The sequence below is a fragment of the Podarcis gaigeae genome, assembly GCF_964106915.1.
Source record: "Podarcis gaigeae genome assembly, chromosome: 2".
Classification (NCBI taxonomy): Eukaryota; Metazoa; Chordata; class Lepidosauria; order Squamata; family Lacertidae; genus Podarcis; species Podarcis gaigeae.
The window spans coordinates 109,420,464-109,440,686 of NC_139679.1; the positions used below are offsets into that span (position 1 = coordinate 109,420,464).

The 20,223-nt window shown below is 47.7% G+C and overlaps 2 protein-coding genes across 3 annotated transcripts; both read right to left on the reverse strand.

Moving 5' to 3' along the window:
• Positions 1 to 1,517: 1,517 nt before the first annotated feature.
• Positions 1,518 to 8,037, reverse strand: LOC310837884 (uncharacterized protein). Of its 2 annotated transcripts, none has more exons than XM_083725100.1 (2): positions 7,745 to 8,037; positions 1,518 to 2,958 (listed from the first exon to the last, which is right to left on the reverse strand). In XM_083725100.1, the coding sequence occupies exon 2, from the start codon at positions 2,945 to 2,947 to the stop codon at positions 1,979 to 1,981; it is 969 nt and encodes a 322-aa protein (XP_083581226.1). In that variant the 5' UTR covers positions 2,948 to 2,958; positions 7,745 to 8,037; the 3' UTR covers positions 1,518 to 1,978. The 2 variants fall into 2 exon arrangements, with proteins under 2 accessions (XP_083581226.1, XP_083581227.1); XM_083725101.1 differs by lacking the exon at positions 7,745 to 8,037 and adding an exon at positions 4,576 to 4,731.
• Positions 8,038 to 10,334: 2,297 nt separating this feature from the next.
• LOC310838038 (uncharacterized protein) lies at positions 10,335 to 15,102 on the reverse strand. The gene is made up of 3 exons (XM_083725402.1): positions 14,965 to 15,102; positions 12,691 to 12,909; positions 10,335 to 12,004 (listed from the first exon to the last, which is right to left on the reverse strand). Exons 1-3 carry the CDS (start codon positions 15,062 to 15,064, stop codon positions 11,808 to 11,810), a joined length of 516 nt encoding a protein of 171 aa, XP_083581528.1. The 5' UTR covers positions 15,065 to 15,102; the 3' UTR covers positions 10,335 to 11,807.
• Between the last annotated feature and the right edge of the window lie 5,121 nt (positions 15,103 to 20,223).

Genomic DNA, 20,223 nt, shown 5'->3' on the forward strand with positions numbered 1-20,223 from the left:
GCTATTCGTGATTATCTGAAATGTTTGTCCGATGATGACCGTGACCCAACATTAACCGAAAGCTCCATCTCCCAAACAGCTCATTTTTGCTGAGTCATTAGTTGGATTCTAGTGTGATGAAGTCTTTTGCTATCTTGAGCCTTTTCAGCTATGCAAACCTTGGCATTCGATAATATGGCAAAAGCGTATTAATTGAGGTACAGAGAGGGAGAGGGGGCCTGGCCAGCATAGCAGGGCTTCCACCAAATCCTGCAGCCGGTAGGATTGTGCCCATAGCTGTAATTCTTCGCTAACTCACAAGACAGCAACTCTTGAACTCCTCTCCCTGCTCAGCAGGGGAAGGATGGGAGAAGTTTCTGACCGCAAGGTCCACAAATAACACCACTTTGGAGGTCCCAAGCCGCAAGGTGGTTAGATTGGTCTCAACTAGGGCCAGGGCCTTTTCAGTACTGGCCCCAACTTGGTGGAACGCTCTGCCACAAGAGACTAGAGCCCTACGGGACTTGACATCTTTCTACAGGGCCTGCAAGACAGAGCTGTTCCACCTGGCCTTTGCTTTGACTCAGTCTGACCCTTATGTTTCCCGACCCTTATGGTTTTGATTTATGAGCTAGTATTAAAATGAGGCTGCAGTTTAAATTGTATTTTAACCCATATTTTAATAAACTGGTTTTGTTTGTTTGTTTCCCCCCTCCCCGCCCATTATGTTTTATTGTAATTTTATTGGTGTTAGCCGCCCTGAGCCCGGCTCTGGCCAGGGAGGGCGGGGTATAAATAAATTATTATTATTATTATTCACATTCAGAACTTAAGGACTTCTGCTCTGGAGGCCAGGACCTGAAACAATGGATCCAAGTTACAATAAGGGAGATTCCAAGCTAAACACCAGGAAGAGCTTTCTAACAGTGAGAGCTGTTAGATGGACTCCCTTGAAAAGCAATATAGACTCTCCTTGGAGGTTTTTAAGCAGAGGTTAGATGGCTGCCTGTTTATGTCCCCCATCCCCAACCTTGCCCCATCTTCTCACAGCTAACCACATTTTCTGGAGCAACAATTCCTGGGCAATCCGCTTTCCTCCAGGACGTCTTTCGCGAAAAGGTCTGCAAGGCCAAGACAACGGGAGTAGTTGTCCCCAAGTCTGCTGTGTCCTTCAATGTCCATGATCTACTAATGCTGGGCACGACCCTAGCTGTTCCTAACAAGAGCTTGACTCCTTTCTACCAGTGTTCGTAATAAACATGCAGGGTGTCACAGGGGCTAATTCCAGGGGTCTAGTGGGTACCAACAGATTTGGCTGCTCTCCTGCATCAATACAACACCATGGCACCAAGGGTGGGGGTGGCGCCATTTGTGCCACACTAGCCGCTGTTGGAATCCCACTTCCCATCATCCCGCCCACACGATTGGGGACAGTGCTGGGCATCCAGAATTGTTGCAGAAAGGAGACAAAATCAGAGGGACATTTTTTCCCCCAGCAAAAAGCTTTGCTGGACCAAATTTGCCCCCCCCCCCACAAAAAAAGAACAAAAAATTTATTTCATAAATCAGTAAACAGAACACAGAAGAACGAGATGCATAAGGCGCAGCACTTGAACTTTCTGGGTTGGGGAAAAAGATTGTCACACATGCTTCTAATCATTAAAAAACTTTACATACTTGGCAGTAGGACGGATGCATGCATAAAATTTTAAATCTGTGATTAAGGCATAGTTGTTCGACTAGGAAAAACAGAAATGCCCTGCCCGCCCTGAAATCATATCCTGGACCAAAGATTTTGATTGTTTTATACATCACTAGTGAATAATCATTCATTGCCAGCTATGCGATTGACAGGAACTGCAGAGAACATTGGAATAATGGGATCTTGAGGGTGGTGCATATTTGAAACCGCAGCAGCGAGATGCCTTATAGTCAGTCCTTTTGACTCCCCAGCAGCGCCACAAAGGTACCTCCTGCGCTGGCTCCTCCAACCTGTCACTCAACCGAGCCTTCCTTTGAAAAGCCTGGCCCACCAAGCCGACCAGGTAGGCTTCACCTGATACTGAACTTCCCCGTCTTCTCTGTACACATTGATATCGCTCTGCCCCTCACCGGAGATGAAGGTCAGATTTACTCCTCCACACGTCACCATCAGTTTGGCATCGTCCTGTAGCACCACTGGCTCACGTGGAAATTCTTGCAAGGCCTTGTCGAGGCAGCTATGCAGCTCCTTCAAATCTCCCTGAGCCTCGGAGATGTTGGATGGCAGGTCTTGGAGGACACCACTGATTCTGGCAAGACTGAGCGGCATAGGGTGGCGCCCAAGCCTTGCCATGTGGACTTCTGGGCTGGCCTCATCGAGGATGTACGACGCCGTGCCATTGATCCAGACCACTTCGATGTGGACTTCCCCTTTTCCGGAAACGAACTCCTGCTTTGTTCCATTACACTGAAGGACCATCCTGGAGTTCTTCCGCACCATGGCTGGTTCCTCAGAAAACTTGTGAACAGCTTCCTCCAAGCACTTACGCATGGCTCCCTGTTGCGGTTCCTGCATCTCGGCTTCCAGTAGAGCAGCAAGACTGAGGTTTTTCTGCCCAACCAAGATGGCCGCTGTCATGTTCTCCCCAGCTTTTGGCCCGTCGGCTTCAACGGGAGATTGCTGTCTCCACGGGGCGCAGAACAGAGCCCCGATAAAAGCCAGGGCTAGGAGGGTGAGAAGGGTAAGGAGAACCAGAATCAAAGTCCAGGTTTTTCGTTTGCCCAGCGGCCTGGTCGTCTGAGTCATAGTGGACTTGTCAGAGAAACTGGGCACGCCACATTCTATGCTGTAGAGCCAGGATGGCGCAGAGCTTCGGGGCAGGATTCCCCAGAGTTTCTCTCTGTACGAGAATCTCTGCACAGGTATGAGCTTGCTGTCGTCCCCATCGTCCAGAAGCGGCTCAAACAGGTTGCTGTCATCCCTCATGCTGGCAGAATCTGGCAATGAAAAACAGCTTAAAAATGAGTGACTTCTGGGCATGTACACCTGAACGCAACCCTTCTACTCCATGTTAGCAGTTCTTCAAGCAGCGTGCAATTGAACAACTGTTTCTGGTTTTAAATGTTCAGGTTTGTCAGTGGTATTCTACCCTGAGGCCTTTATATTTTGCACAGAACGGCTAACAAATTCATTAGCCAATAATCAATTATTATAATAAATTTATAGTTTTCGTTTCTACCCCACGCTTTCCTCCATACTTGGGTTCTCTCCTCCATCTTCATTGTCATCCTCACAACCCCCATGAGGCAATTAGGCAGGGAGTCATGTGACCAGCCCCAAGGTCACCCAATGGGCTTCATGGTCTCCCAGGTCCTAGTCTGACACTCTAATCACTACACCGCACTGGGTCCTTGAAGGTTAAAAGCGGAACACAAATGTAATACATCAATAATAAAAATGGAATGAGAAAAAAAAATCTATGTTTTAACCTCCCTTTGGCTTCATTGATTATTGGTACATCCTATGGGATGTCGGGGGACGCGGGTGGCGCTGTGGGTTAAACCACAGAGCCTAGGACTTGCCGATCAGAAGGTAGGCGGTTCAAATCTCCGCGACGGGGTGAACTCCCATTGCTCGGTCCCTGCTTCTGCCAACCTAGCATTTCAAAAGCACGTCAAAGTACAGGTAGATAAATAGGTACCGCTCCGGTGGGAAGGTAAACGGTGTTTCCGTGCGCTGCTATGGTTCGCCAGAAGTGGCTTAGTCATGCTGGCCACATGACCTGGAAGCTGTATGCTGGCTCCCTCGGCCAGTAAAGCGAGATGAGCGCTGCAACCCCAGAGTCGGCCACAACTGGACCTAATGGTCAGGGGTCCCTTTACCTTTACCTATGGGATGTCGCAGAGTGCTTGGACATACCCCATTCCTGCCATCTGATCTGCAGAAGTTATCTGTCTGTTCCCAGACCTGATTTAAGTTGTGAATTCATGCCTTTAAGGTCCAAAACCATCTGGTTATCTGAAGGACAGTGTTCCTCTGCCTGTGCCTTCCCAAGTGTTTCAGTCCAAATTGGGCTTCTGTTATGGATTCCTTCACCAGCTGAAGGGTGGTGAGTATATCTCAGATAATAATAACAATTTATTTCTTATACCCCACCCACCTGATTGGGTTGCCCCAGCTACTCTGGGCAGCTTCCAGCAAAATTACAAAGTGAAACAGCAGGGTCTTTTCTGTTGTGGGGCCAATCTTATGGAAGGCCCTCCTTGGGTGACCTGCCTGGACCTAATGCTGGACATTTTTAGAGTGGACAGAGGGTGGTTTAGGTTCATTTTCTATTATGTCTTACATGTGGGTTTGGGTTCTGAGGATACTGTCGTTTGGGGCTGTCGGTCCCATCCACGCCGTACATGTAAAACTTAATTACATCACCTTAAAACACACCGCTTCTCCCAATGAATCTTGGGAACTGTAATTTTTTAGGCCTGCCGAGCTATGAGGAGACCCTTAACAAACTACATTTCCCATGATTCTTTGTGAAAGGGGGAGTGGCGTAGTAAGACTGTTTTAAACGTAAGGATGTGACTGTTTTCTGAATTTTCTGTTGATCTCCTTACCGGCGACAGTAGAGGAACGGAAGACACGACCAGAAGCAGGGACTCAAGCCACAAAGATGGGGTGCACAGTGGAAATGAAAGGGATACAGCTCACAACCAGAGCAGCATCAGCTGTTGCTGGGGCAACGAAGGGTTGGGACTAGCTAGGAAGCAAAGGAAAATGGAGGGCTGGCATGGTACTGTTGCCACGGTAATGGAAACACATCTCCCTGATGTACAACACCTGGAGGACTTCCTGCTGGTCCTTCTAGAACATGGGTAGGCAAAGGCCTGGGGGCCGGATCCGGCCCAATCACCTTCTAAATCCGACCTACGGATAGTCTAGGAATCTGCGTGTTTTTACATGAGTAGAATGTGTCCTTTTATTTAAAATGCATCTGTGGGTTATTTGTGGGGCATAGGAATTCATTCTCCCCCCCGCCCCAAAAAAAAAACAGTCCGGCCCCATACAAGGTCTGAGGGACAGTGGACCGGCCCCCTGCTGAAAAAGTTTGCTGACCCCTGTTCTTGAAGGCATGAAAGGCTGGACAAAGGAAGCTGAGCTCGCTCTCAAGTCTGGGAGTGTCTGGCAGCAGCAATAGGGAGAGGAGGGTGTTATAAACCTCCCATCCAGGGCTGAGGGCCTCAAGTCAGCAGTAGGCCCAGGATGTGCACTGCACCCCCTAAGTTAACCTTCTTCCCTCACCACCCTATCCTAAGTGTTGAAGTCCGTTTCACCCGCCAGTCTAGTTGGCTTCAGTGGGGGAGCCTCCCTGAGCTGAAAAAGTCTACTTCCTTGGGTGACCTCCCTGGGGTGGAAGCCTGGGTGGTGTGTATGGAGGTCCTGGCCTACACACCCCGGCCCTGCTGATGTGGTCCAAAGGAAAGCAGAGCAATACATTTAGCACCAGTTTGGCTGCAGGAGTTGCTGGAAGGAGGCACACAAGGTGCTTTAGAGACTACTCTCCAGATTTGTGTGTCGGGTTGACTCCTAAGCCTTCTCTTCTCCCGAATATATCTTGCAAGGCAGCGGAGGTTTATGGTCAGAGTTTCCCTTCTCTTAGATGGGCTGCCTTCCCAGGTTGATGAGCTCCATCTGCACCAGGATATTGGGGTCAGCAAACTTTTTCAGCAGGGGGCCAGTCCACTGTCCCTCAGACCTTGTGGGGGGCCGGACTATATTATGAAGGGGGAAAAAATTATGAGCAAAATCCTATGCCCCACAAATGACCCAGAGATGCATTTTAAATAAAAGCACACATTCTACTCATGTAAAAATACACTGATTCCCGGACCGTCCGTGGGCCAGATTGAGAAGGCAATTTGGCCGGATCCAGCCCCCAGGCCTTAGTTTGCCTACCCATGGGCTACAGGGATAAAAATTGAGAAAAAGGCTAAAAGGCAAGCTAGAGCTCCCCCCCACCCATTGTGCTACTGCTATCAACAGTTTAAACAATTACCGTAGCTATAAAGGAGATAAAGTGTAAATCATTAGCCTCCGGAGAAGACCTCTCCCTCTCTGAACTGCATCTAAGTCAAGGAACTGATGCTCCTTGGATGGCAACTAAAATCTGCATTGTGGAAAGGCAGCATAGAAATAAATTTACTAAGCCAAGCAATCAGTGTGTGAACTTGCCAATCTGGACACTGCGTGGTACCCTATTGTTCACCCATAAACACACACAAATGCACCCCACTCCTAGATTTGATTAACTAGGAGATGGGGAGACTAGAGGTTGAACACCAGAGAATAGCTACCATAACCATTGGCAGGAAAATATATATTTTTAACACGGCAGCCTCAGAAAGGCAAAAAATAGGGCAATAGTGATTCACAAAGGGCAGGGATGTGAAAATAGGGGGCTGCCCCTGATAGTGGAAGGATCAACTAGACATAATAATACATTGCAAGAGGAAAACTTTATTTTCTACCTGCTAAGCAACTGTATGGGACGCGGGTGGCGCTGTGAGTTAAACCACAGAGCCTAGGACTTGCTGATCAGAAGGTTGGCGGTTCGAATCCCCATGACGGGGTGAGTTCCCGTTGCTTGGTCCCTGCTCCTGCCAACTTAGCAGTTCAAAAGCGCGTCAAAGTGCAAGTAGATAAATAGGTACCGCTCCGGCGGGAAGGTAAATGGCGTTTTCGTGCGCTGCTCTGGTTCGTCAGAAGCGGCTTAGTCATGCTGGCCACATGACCTGGAAGCTGTATGCTGGCTCTCTCGGCCAATAAAGCAAGATGAGTGCCGCAACCCCAGAGTCGGTCACGACTGGACCTAATAGTCAGGGGTCCCTTTACCTTTACCTTTAAGCAACTGTATGTAGAGCCCTGCCTGAAGCAAGGTGGCAACCCTGCTGACACTAGATCTAGGCTATTTGCAAGATTATCTAGGTTTGCAGGATTATCCCTCTCCCTTTTCACAAGGGTGCAGACTCTGTATTTTGCAGGAGGAATTCAATCGCATACTGGAAAAATCAGGTTTGTGCAATCATTAAAGCAGAACAAAGTGCTCTTGTGCAACAAATCCGTGTTGTTGCTGTTTTTCAAAACAGACTTTCCGGGGTCAGGAAAGTAACAGGAAAATGCACTAAAGTGCAGGATAATGCAACGTGGGATTAACGTTCAATAAAGAGCGGATACTGTATAGCCTCTGTACCGGTAATTGGTAAATCAACATCAATGCTCAGTAATAAGAGCAGGCGTTGTCTAGCCATCCAATCAGGATGGCTATTTAACGCGCAGGTTGCCTGGAGGAGCCCTGGGAGAAACTGTTTCTTGCAAATTAGAAGCACTATAACTTCAAGAGGATTTCCGCCCTAGTAATTGCTCTTCCCATTAGCCGCACCCACCCCAAACGGCAAGCTCCGCTTCCAAGATGTTTGCAGACTGAAATCAGAGCGTCTCCAGTCAGAATCCAACCCGCCCCGCCCCCTTTCCGACCTGCTGAAACGGTTTGCAGCAACTGCTCCACAGCCGCCTGCGTTGCGCGCAAAAAGGGCGCGCGCAGATCCAAATAGCGGGGCTGCAAAGGAGGGAAGATGGGGAAAGTGTCGTGGGGCTGAGATCTAGAACGCAATTGTTATCATCCAAAAAGCAGCGCGCTTGGGGGGGGGGGGAGGAGAAAAACAGGAGAAGCGCAGGACTGCACCCTAAACACGCAAAATACACGCACCCCAGAAACACGCTATTTACCTTTGCACCACCACTATGGGAGTCGGCTGAGCTGAGTAAACCCCTTGTTCTCGCGCAGCGTCCCTTCACCGCCCGAATCTCGATCCGCCCAGCTGATCCAGCCGCTTTACAGCCGCAGGCGATCACTCCTCGCTCGCTCCAGCCAATGGGAGGCGGTCCCAGAATTGCATCGTTAATCCGGTCTTAAAGGAAAACAAAATTAAAAAATTCCATCCGGTAGCACCTTAGAGACCAACTAAGTTTGTTATTAGTATGAGTTTTCGTGTGCATGCGCGAGGGTGGAGGAAAGAAGTTCAGCGCGCGCAGGGGGGGCGGGGACGTCAGGGGCGGGTCCAGTGGTCCGGGATCTAAGCTTGCTCTCTAACTGTGTCGAGCGAAGGCATTTAAAGACTCTGATGGGGGAAATCAGTCTTACGATGCAGGACCCGTAGCAAAAGGATGCCGTGCCGAGCGCGCTCGTAGAATCCTACAGTTGGAAAGGACCGTCCTTATTTAGGCATCTTCTCTCTTTTTTAAAAATTATTTTTTTATTGATTTTCAACCAGAATACATTTATGTACATTTGTTATACAAATAAATCTCATATAAAACCTTTAGCTTTGCCGAACTTCAGACTTCCTCCCCCCCCCCCTTCGGTAAGTATCTTATAATTTCATTACATCTCGTATTTTATTCGTTTATCTAATTAACCATATGCTGTTGAAGTTAATCAAACCCTGCCAGTGTCTTTAAAGATTTACAATTCTCTCTTATATACACCAAATATTTACTCCAATTTTCAGAAAACTTCTGATCTTCCTGATCTCGTATTCTCCCTGATAATCTAGCCAGTTCCGCATAATTTATCAATTTAACTTTCCCAACCGAAATAGTTGGTATTATATTTGTCTTGCAATTCTGGGCCAACATAATCATTGCTGCCGTCGTGGCATACAAAAATAAATTCTTATCCTTCTTTTTAACCTCCTTTCCCACTGATCCCAAAATAAAGGCTTTGGTTATTTAGGCATCTTCTCAGCCACTCAACTCACTCCCATTTGCCTGTATCTTGGCTTGTGGAAGAGAGCAAAGTTGCCCAGGTGCCGGACAGGTGGTGGGAGGTTAACCTGCAGTCCTCCAGACAGTGCAGAACCACAGCTCCCATCATCCCTCACCACTGGCCACATGGGCTGATGGAAGCTGAGGTCCAAAATTTCTGGAGGACACTGGATTGGAGGTGTTTGGTTTAAAGCAGGGGTATGTTATAAGAAAAACTGCTCCTTTTTCCTTATGGGGTATCCAAGAGCTCGTAAAGAGTCCTTAAGTGGGTTCTCTATCGGTAGCAACAGAGGTCAACCAGAGTACAGTGGTACCTCAGGTTACATACGCTTCAGGTTACAGACTCTGCTAACCCAGAAACAGTGCTTCAGGTTAAGAACTTTGCTTCAGGATGAGAACAGAAATTGTGCTCCGGTGGCGTGGCAGCAGGAGGAGGCCCAATTAGCTAAAGTGGGGCTTCAGGTTAAGAACAGTTTCAGGTTAAGTACGGACCTCTGGAACGAATTAAGTACTTAACCCGAGGTACCACTGTATGGTATATTGAGAAGCAAAGCAGCTAGTAAGCCTGGTCTTTATTAAACTGTTGCAACAGGGTCCTTACTCCCCACAGGCAGGAGGAGAGAACCCTGAATGATGGTGCGCAAGACTCTTGAAATTGCCCACCCTGTAGCCCAAGACCACCACCCCCTGAAACATCATACATACATCACAGGAGGCGGCCATCTACAGCAGAAATCCTGTCTGCCAGGATACCTGATAACGGCCACTGATTGCATTACCTGGGCAATCTGGCCGTTCTTTGGTGAGGGTTAATACTTCAGTTCGTGAATCCAGGTCACAAGCTCACCCTATTCATACACAAAAATGCCCTTAAGACAGGATCTGTAAGCAAAAGACAATGGGGAGGCTTTTCCATTTCCTTCCTCCTTGCAGAGCAATATTTGAGGTCAATTTGGGAGATTCAAAATGACTGTGGTGGGGAAGGGTGTCATAGGAATTGGCAGGTATATTGCAACTTAGCCTCACACGCTAGCAGGCTACTTTTAAAGTTTTACTTATTACATCCAAAGGTCTGGTTCATGCATTGTTCCATGCAACAGCAAAGAGAACGCAGGTCGATTGCTCTTGGGTGCAAAATACACAATGCAGTTTCGAACATGCAGTCTGAACTTGAATCAAGGGCAGACATGCCCGTCTTGGTCAGTTACATGGCTGAAAGAGATGGAGGAAGAGAAACAACTCACCTCCTCCTACAAGAGAGGTGGGGTTGACCTAGCTAAGTCTAGGAACAGAACTCAGTGGTCTTAACCCCTTCATGCACTAACTAGCACTTATGCATAGCTATGCATAAGTTTGACTGCAATTTTGCATGGACTAAAGCTGCTGCTGGCGAGTGGAATGCAGACTACTGGGAAAGGGAATGGGCTGGGACCTCGGGCAGGAGCACCCCACACTGCAACATTTTGTTGTAGGTCTCACTCATTGCTGCTTGCAGCGTGGGATGCTCCTACACAAGGTCCCAGCCCATGCCCTACAAAGACCAAAGCAGACATTTTGTATGCAAGAAAGTTTTATTTGTTTGACGTATTTTGCCAAGTATTGCACAAAGGCATACAAGTACAAACCATCACCACAGAGGAAGAAGAAGAGCTGGAGGGGGCTTGAGAGCAAATGAATACATTCAAGATCAGTATAGACAAATCTTTTGATCCTTTTCCACACAGGTGGGTGCTCCAAAAATATTCAGGCTGGCATAGGAGAGGGAGGGCTTGGCTATAGAACCAATCACACGCTATGAAGTTTAACTACGCTTAATAAACCCCTAGGAAAAATGACAACAAATAGTTCCTCTGCAAGATCAACTGAAGCTAATTTGATTAGTGCAAGGAGGGACCTGTAATCAGCCTCTCATTCATTCCAGGAGGGGTCAGGCAGGAAAGACCTGGGGAGGAGCACCCCCTCTATCTTGCAAGCCAAATTTACTTTTCTGATTTGTGGCCCAGCTTAACAGCACTATTTAGGCCTCTCAAAGAACCATACCCAACATGAAGCTTTCTAAACAACGGTTTGTCCAATCGGCACTTGCAGTCTAAATGACCAGGGATACGGCCACTGTTATCAGCAGGCTGGCATTGGACACAGTGATAGGTCTCTGTATTGCATTGATTCTTCCAAAGCACTCGAACAATAGTTTTAGTAAAATGGAGGGGGGAAATCGCCCCTTGCATGAGAGCACATTTGCTATCTCACACAGTAAGCTTACAGAAAGTGCAACAGTGCTACCCCCAAACCTGTGAGCTGACCATATGGAGTATTGTGAATTAAAAACCCACTCAGATTATTATGACGTTAAAACCCACTAGTGGGAGTTGATGCACACGAGAGTTCAATGCGCTGCAATGCTCAAGATCATGTCCAAAAACATTAGCTACATTGCCTTTATCTATCATGGTTGAAGTGGAAACCAGGCTGAGAATAGAAGAAGCTACAAATCTCTCATTTGGCTCCCATTTTTCTCACTAAGAGGTTTTCCATGTGGCATTTAGGATGAAGATGGGCAAAAGCAGAGAAGCAGGCCCCTCTAGAAAAGGAAGCTGTTTACATTTCTATTTCTGGTGGAAGGCTTGAGTTTTATCAGCTGGGCACATTCCAGGCTTGATGACTCGGCATCAAGAGGCTTCTTCAGAGAACCATGCGGCTCTTTCATCAAGCTGGGTTTTTTAATAAGGCTACATTGAGGCAGATCATGTTTTAAGATAAATCACATCTTCATCCTCGGGAAGAGAGATACACACAAGCCAGATTGAAATTGTTTCTAACTGCAGCAGTGTTGTTCTTGTTTTGTCTGTAAAGATCAGATCTTGAGTACTGAGAATATTTTGCTTCTGTATCGTCCAACAAATTCTCTCTGTAGGTGCTGGAAGAATTGTGGTAGAGCTGAAACTTCAAAATAGGAGAGTCAGGTGCAAGTCAGGTGCTTTGGTTTGCAACCAGGTTAGTCACTGGGCTACTTGGATGAGACCGTTCAGGTCCAGTTAGCTTCATTCCCCACTTGGTTGAGTTCTTGGGTGAACTGAGAAATGATGCTCATCTCTTGCTCAATGGCTTGGAGCCTCACTTCTACGGTGGACAAGGTCTTCTGGAGCCTGTCCATATGATTCCTCAGTGCATCCTGGTTCATCAAGACCTTGCAGAGAGCTTCTTGGTTCTTCAGGATGGCATCTGCGCAGAAGAAACAACTCATTTATATCCCACCGTTCCTCCAAAGCTGCCCTGAGCACTGGCATGATTCTCCACCCAACCCCGTTTTATCCTACCCTATTAGGTTGAATGGGACACGGGTGGTGCTGTGGGTTAAACCACAGAGCCTAGGACTTGCCGATTAGAAGGTCGGCTGTTCAAATCCCCGCGACGGGGTGAGCTCCCGTTGCTTGGTCCCTGCTCCTGCCAACCTAGCAGTTCGAAAGCATGTCAAAGTGCAAGTAGATATATAGGTACCACTCCAGCGGGAAGGTAAACGGCTTTTCCGTGTGCTGCTCTGGTTCGCCAGAAGCGACTTAGTCATGCTGGCCACATGACCTGGAAGCTGTACGCCGGCTCCCTCGGCCAATAAAGCGAGATGGGCACCGCAACCCCAGAGTCGGCCACGACTGGACCTAATGGTCAGGGGGTCCCTTTACCTTTACCTAAGGCTCATGGGAGCTGTCATTTGTTAAGGGTGCTGGAAACTGTTGCCCTGTGAGGGGTAAACTACAGTTCCCGGAATTCTTGGGCTGGTGGGCAGGATATGCTTTAGATCTGTAGCGTGCCTGCACCCTTAGCTACACCAGTGTAGAAAAGCACAGAACCCATCAAGCCATTTGGCTTCTAGGCCACCAAATCCACATTCGCCAGCAGAGAATTCTTACCGAGCTCCCTGCCGCTGCCCAGATGCATCCCAGAGGCTGCCTTTGAAGGAGAAGCTGCCTGAAGTGGCTGCTGTGGTGACAGCGGTGACAGCGGCGGTGGCAGCGGTGAAATTGACGGTGACAGTGGTGACAGCACCGGTTGTAGCTGACTTTGCTGTACTCCTTCATCAGGGACCTCTTGAGAGCTGTCTTGATGTTCTTGGTACGCGAACACATGCCCTATTTGGGGGGGAGAGAGAAAGCAGTCATGGCATGCGTGGGCCCAGCCCAATACTTTATGCGTCCCCTACAGATGATTCTCATTTCAACATTAGTGTTTGGACAGCACCTTTCAGGCTGGCCTTGGAGCATATTAATACACACCTTTTGTTCTCCTGGCAGATGAGAATGACTGGGGGAGCTCAGGAGCACCAGCTGGAGAGATTACCATTACCAGCACCCCCTCTGTCGTTACTGCCCCCCTTTGCCTAATAGTAGGGCTGACCATGGCTACTACACATTTGATTGGGGGCTTATCCCTACTGTCGTGGAAAGTAAGCTTTCCAAACCACTATTAATTCTCTCTTGTCCACATGAAATTCTCCTCTAAATCCATGCCTTTCCATATTTTCTGTCCCAGATTATTTGTTGTTAGGACTCAGTCAAATCACTGATTTGAAGGGTTCCTCCTGTGAGATTTTGCTCCTCAAAGTTCGGAGTCCAAGAGTGACTTCATCCCACATATCAGCATATAACAATTCACCACAATTAAGTTCTCCTGCCCAAGGCCTACCAAAATCCAACTGTGTAAACAGCAGTACTTTTGACCACTTCCTATTCATGACAAAGGAGCTTGTGGAGGAGAACATCCTAGTGCTATGGTTTTCAACGTGGCACCCTGGAGTGCCATGACTGATAGGGATGCCACAGGCAACACTGGCCTCTGTCCCTCTTTCCTTCCCTCCCCCCCATGCCTTCTTGCGTCCCTGCCTCCTAAAAGCTTGCACAGCTGTTTGTTGCAGTAGCCCTGGCTGCAAGTTACCCAGGTGAATGGTGCCCCTGGTGCTTCTCAGGCCCCTCTGGGGCAGTGTGAGGCGGCACCTCTGTTTGGGGCACGGGGGCAGCTCAGAGACCAGGGGTGGCAGCTGTGGCTGCCCAGAAGACTACTAAGGAAAGGGGAGAGGAGGCTGAGGGAACCCCCCACAAAGGAGGGTGTCTGAAAAATGGTGAGAGGCTGCCAGTTCTACAGGAAAGGGGTGACATAACTGGACTTCAGAGCCCCACAGGGGTGCCACAGAAAGAATGTAGTTGGTCAAGAGAGCCATGGGCTCAAGGTTAAAAACCTCTGTCCTAGTGGATTTCAGCTCAATGGCTCACACCTGTCCCAGTTCCTGCTTTGCTGACCTTAAAGGCATTGGTCTACTCGAGGCAACAGTCTCCTCTTAGCAAGCTTTCTTTTTTTATTAAATGGGCCTTTCCCCACTTCCTCCCTTAACTGGAAATCCTGATGGGTAAGTCACAGAATAGGAAACGTAAGGCAACTGACCTTTCCGGAGTGAGTTTGAAGAACTGGGGCTTCCACTGGGCCTATCCTCCTGGGCTAGGAAGAGTATCTATCAAGGTGAGCTCCAAGTCCTTAGCAGACTGGACACACCCCAATGAAAAGTTGGAGACAGCTACTCTGCTGGCTTTCTCTCTTTTTGGTGGTGAGATTTAAAAGGAGGATTTCAGAGCCCGAGAACAAATGTTCAGAACCAAACAGACTAACAAAAACAACACACCCCTGCACCAAACTCTAATATTTAACTCATAATCTTTAAAAGTTCCCATCACTTCAGTGGCAGGAACCATAGCCAAGACATGCCCCCTCCTACCCTGGCCTTTCGCACCCGAGGTTTTTTTTTGGAATGGTAAGTGTTTAGCGTTGCATTTTAAATAGTTTTTAATGACAACTGCAACAGTAGAAATGTAGGTACATAGCCAAAAAGGGGCTCAGCCCCAACCCCGTTTTCATTCAATCATAATGTCCAACAGCTCATCTGCCCATGTGCAGAGTGCATTTGCCTCACTAGCCAACTACGCCTTTACGTATCTGTGATTGAGGCACAGTCAACTGAAGAGAAAACGGATCTCCTAACTCCGATAGAGGAAGGTGAAGCAATCCACCTCCTTAAAAAAAAAAAAAAAAAAGAAGTCGATCCTGAAACCCCCTCACTGGAGCAATGCCGCTGTGGAAAAGGATTAAAAAGTTCTTCCCAGTAACTGAGCCCTGCAAAATCAGGCGCTGCTGCTCACCCAGTTCGGCTTTCAAGTCTTCTTTCAGGGCGACGGCGCTCTCCACCAGGGCCAAGATCCTCGCCCCCATCTCCTCCAGCCTCCACACTCGCCCTGCCATGCCGGCAACCTCGCTTCACGTCCCAACTGACCGCCCCCCCTCCCCAATGATTATATAGGTGCAGAGTTGCAGCCGGACGCCGAGCGCCGCTTCCCGGCTGCCCCCTGCGGTTTCCCTTCAGGTCCGCCTCGAGCCGAGGCCAATCAGGCTCCCGCATTCTTTCCTCCGGCTTCGTTCGATTGCCGGGGGGGGGGGGGGAATCAAAGCGGGGAAATGGCGTGGGAGGCGGCCGCTTTTGCTCTCTTTTCATCCTGTTCTTCGTCTCAACGCTTTCTTCCTCGTTTTCGGTCGGGCTCTTCAGCTATCCTTTATTTGCTGCCGCCGCCGCCGCTGCTATTGTGCTTTTTAGAGCAGAGTCGTTCTCAAACTTTTTTTCCTCTGCGTCGCGCCGATTTTTTATTTATTTATTATTATTGATAGAAATTCATGGGGGGGGGGAGAGAGAAACATCCCTTGTGATTTGTAAGATTATCGCTTGATGCTATAGCTGTCGTTTTGAAAAGGGTATCTATTCATATTCTGCAAATAAATTATTCTGATACCACGCAACACTAAAATGTTTAAATGTCTCTTTGTCCTTGAATCTTTCTGCCACACCCTTTGAGAACCGCTGTTGTAGAGAATTTCTCTATCCTATTTACACAGGCCAAGTTATCTGTAGGAAATGACCCCGCTCCCGGGCTTTTAGGCTTTCTTTACTTGTTTCTTATTTCCATTTTGTCCACCGTTTTACTACTCAAAAGTTCTCAAAGCAATTTATATGCACTCTCTCTCTCTCTCTCTATTACATTTTATATCCCGTCTTTCCTCCAGGGAACTCAGGGTGTGGCCCTATGGGACATCACCCCCAGCAATTTTATGCTCACAACTACCCTGTGAGGTAGGGCTAGGCTGAGAGTAGAGTGACTGGCTCAAGGTCACCAAGTGAGGTTCATGGCCAAGGGGGGATTTGAACTCTAGTCTTCCGGAACCTATTCCAGCACTCTAATCACTGCGCCACACTAAGTACAATAAACCCGTATCAAATGATTATCATTACAAAATACATTGGGGGGGGGGGAGGAAACTCCACACCCATAGCCATAACATAAAATAAATTCAGAGAGCATGGCTACTAGGTGGTAGAATTCAAAATCAACACAGCGTACATGCAATTTTGTCATCTGTTTCACACAACCACTAGAAGCACCCACTGCCTCAAGCATTTTATCTGCCAGCTACTCGTACATAAACCACTCACACTCTGCAATATTACAACCCAAGTACACAGGGTCACTGCCAAGCTTAAAGCAATAAGATACAGTCTTAATACCTGAAGAACTAACGGTCTCATGTCCCTCTTCCATTGAACCACCTCAGATTCTCTCACCTGAGAGATAAGATTGCACATGCATAGTGGGGTGGCCCTGTTAATTTATTTTAAAAGCAGTGGCAGGGGTGGATCAGGACCACTGGGCGGGGGAACTCCCTTTCACAATGTTTTCCATTCTAGATCTCTCGCGCCCCCAACTATAGGCACTCCTCCTCTCACAAAGGAACACATCTGGTTGAAAACCAGGCTATTTTGCCATCCGGGAGGTCTCTGTGCCTTTAAGAGTTAACCAACAGAAGTTCAACAGGGGAAGTTTCCCCTGGTATGGGGAAGCAGTGGCAGAGAAACCTTCCATCTTCCTTATTTCCACCTGTTACCAAGCTGTTAGAAGCCTGGCCAAGCAAAACCAAACAAAAGCAGGGTTTTTTTCACAGTCTCAAGGATGTTTTCTTCCTTTATTGAGGTTCACCTATATATCATAATATAATAATAATAATAATAATAATAATAATAATAATAATAATAGCATATAGTATAATTGTAATAGTGATTTTTAAAATAACTTCTGTAGTGCTGAATTCCAAATAAAGCGAGTTCCTTTCAGACAACTGTTACATTGCGATTTCCCCACAATAATTTAAAAATAGAAAATAAGAAGAAGTAAGGGTGGTACAGAGCAAAGGAAGCACAACTGAGAAAGCAAAAGATCTGGTCTGAATGTTGGGGGTTTCACTACCCCCTCCACCAACCCAAAAAACAACAACCATTGCCGTAAGATTTCTTTGCTGACATTATTGAGGCATAGTAGGTCTTAGCAGCAGGTTTAGAGTCTCCTCCTGATTGCTTCAGCATCATTTTCTAAATTGGACAGAAGGGGGAAAACTGGAAGAAGTGGATGAAAGGCAGGGAGGATAGTCCTGCCCAGGAAATTTCTTCTTCTTCTTCTTAACTCTGTGAGGTAAGTCGCCCTGATTTCCATTTTACAGATGGGGAACTGAGTCTAAAAGATTGTAACTGGCCCAAGGCTATCCAGTGAGTCTGTAACGAAGCTGAGATTTAAGCCCAAACCTCTTGGGTCCTGGGTTATTTACTTTCAAAGAGATTCTAGTGCTCTTGGTTATGTGTTTGAAACGACATATTCAGGTGTGTGCCCATGGTGCTTAAGTCCTCTACAGCTGCCATTCCCCATCCCAACGGCCTCTGGTTGAAAATCATAAAATTGTAGAGTTGGAAGGCGCCCTGAGGATCATGTAACCCAACTCCTTGCAATGCAATTGCAATCCAGTTCATGGCTCTGAGCATCTCTTTATTTAGCTATCAGCAGTTCGAATCCCCGTTACAGGGTGAGCTTCCATTGCTCGGTCCCAGCTCCTGCCAACCTAGAATTCGAGAGCACACCAGTGCAAGTAGATAAATAGGTACCGCTGCGGCGGGAAGGTAAATGACATTTCCATGCACTCTGGCTTCTATCATGGTGTCCCGTTGCGCCAGAAGTGGTTTAGTCCTGCTGGCCACATGGCCCAGAAAGCTGTCTGCAGACAAACGCCGGCTCCCTGGGCCTGAAAGCGAGATGAGTACCTCAATCCCATAGTTGCCTTTCACTGGACTCAACCCTTCAGGGGTCCTTTACCTTTTCTATTTAGCTCTATTAAAAAGTCCTAGCTTTTTGCACATAGTCAGGGCCTGCCTTTATCACAATCACATGTTTCAGACCTGTCTCTTACCCCATAGGGGAGTCCCATCTTTGCAAACAAGCTCTATAGCTGCCCCTTTAAGCAGCAGACCAATGTCTGGTGTTTATGGCCACGCTGTGAAAATTTGCAACACCTGCTAATTCCTTCCTCTCAGGCTGTTATTAAAGGCACAGGAGCTGGCCAGCCTTTTGCAGGTCAGTGACAATCCTGTGATTAGCTAGGATATAATGAAGTGCCCAAGGTGGGAGAATATACAAGGTGGGAGAGAGGAAATGGCCTCTTCCCTAAAAGACTAGACTCTTTTAAGCATTTGCTCAAACCCCATCCTCTGAATGTTGGGCCAAGAAAAGACCTGATTTTGGAATGAACTGGTTATGGAGAAAGACACTCCTTTATGATATATATTCTATATTATATATCTGCTACAAGCTGGACTTCTCAGCTGGGTCCTGGGAGACTTTATTGTCAGGAACTGATGGCAGGGGGAGGTTTAGATCAACCAAGGGGCATCAACGGACAAGGTTGGTTTCCCACTAAGGCAGCCCCAATGCTGATTACAGTGGTACCTCGGGTTAAGAACTTAATTTGTTCTGGAGGTCTGTTCTTAACCTGAAGACCACTATAGCTAATGGGGCCTCCCGCTGCTGCTGCCGCGCTGCCCCTGTGAGATTTCTGTTCTCATCCTGAAGCAAAGTTCTTAACCTGAGGTACTATTTCTGGGTTAGCGGAGTCTGTAACCTGAAGCGTCTTGTAACCTGAAGTGTCTGTAACCTGAGGTACCACTGTATATAGAATCATGGAATTGTAGAGTTGGAAGGGGCTAGCCCTGTCCATTGCGGGAATCTTTCACCCAATGTAGAGATCAAACTTATGACCCTGGGATCAAGAGCCTCACAGTGGGGATCTGGCAATTCAGGGTCTTGCATGGATGTGTGAATTTTGGATTCAAGGTCAACTCTGTCGTGGACCCCTTCCCCTTGCGGCCTTTGGAAAGTCATGCTCTCTCATCTTTTCCATAGCCTCCAACATGCTACAGAGGAACATTGAGACATAGATCTTTTCGGGCTGCATGCTCACATGAGAGGCGACTTGCCCCAGAGAACCACTGCCATCGCTGGGCCCCATTTCTAGACTTAATCCCATGCTTCTTTCTTACTCTCAAGCAGCACCCCTTGCTTCCGCAGAGCTTGGTCAGACTGGCCCATCACTCAGTACTTCTCCTGGATACCATAAAATGCACCTTGAACCTCCTATGCATCAGCAGAAGTATAGCGTCCAGTGTAACAGTACCACCCTATTCTGCCTTGATCAGACCATACATGGAATACTGGGTCCAGTTCTGGGCACCACAAATTAAGAAGCTGGAACGTGTCCAGAGGAGGGCAACCAAGAGGATCAAGGGTCTGGAAGCTAAGCGCTTGAAGGAGCTGGGTATGTTTAGTCTGGAAAAGAGGAGAACGAGAGGAGATATGATAGCCATCTTTAAATATCTGAAGGGCTGTCACATGGAGCAAGCTTGCTTTCTCCTGCTCTGCAGGGCAGGACTCGAACCAATGGCTTCAAGTTACAAGAAAGGAGACTCAAATTAAACATCAGGAAGAACTTTCTGATGGTAAGCACGGTTCAACAGTGGAACAGACTCCCACGAGAGGTAGTGGACTCTCCTTCCTCAGAGGTTTTTAAGCAGAGATTGGATGGTCATCTGTTATGGATGCTTTAGTTGAGATTCCTGCATCGCAGGGGGTTGGACTAGATGATCTGGCGGGTCTCTTCTAACTATACAATTCTATGATTCTATGTACCTCTAATAAGGTACATAAAACACCATCTCCGTGATGCCCGCAAGAACAGAGGTATGACTGGGTGGGAAAAGGCATTCCTCCTCTGCTCTGCTCATTGCAAACCTCTAAGCCCATTCCCAACAACATTGTGAGCCAGTTCAGCCGCTCAGGGAGGAAAAAGGACATGGTATACAGTCCACCTGGGATTGTATCGCCTCATTATGGAGAGATGCAGGTCCTACCGTTGGGTGATGAGGTGACTATGTAAGGAGGTAGATGCTGAAAGTGGGTGGGGAGGCAGGCAGCAGCCCCACTGCTGTTTCTTCCAAGTTCCCTAGCTGTGTAACTAACTGCCTGTTGGGGGAAGAGCTG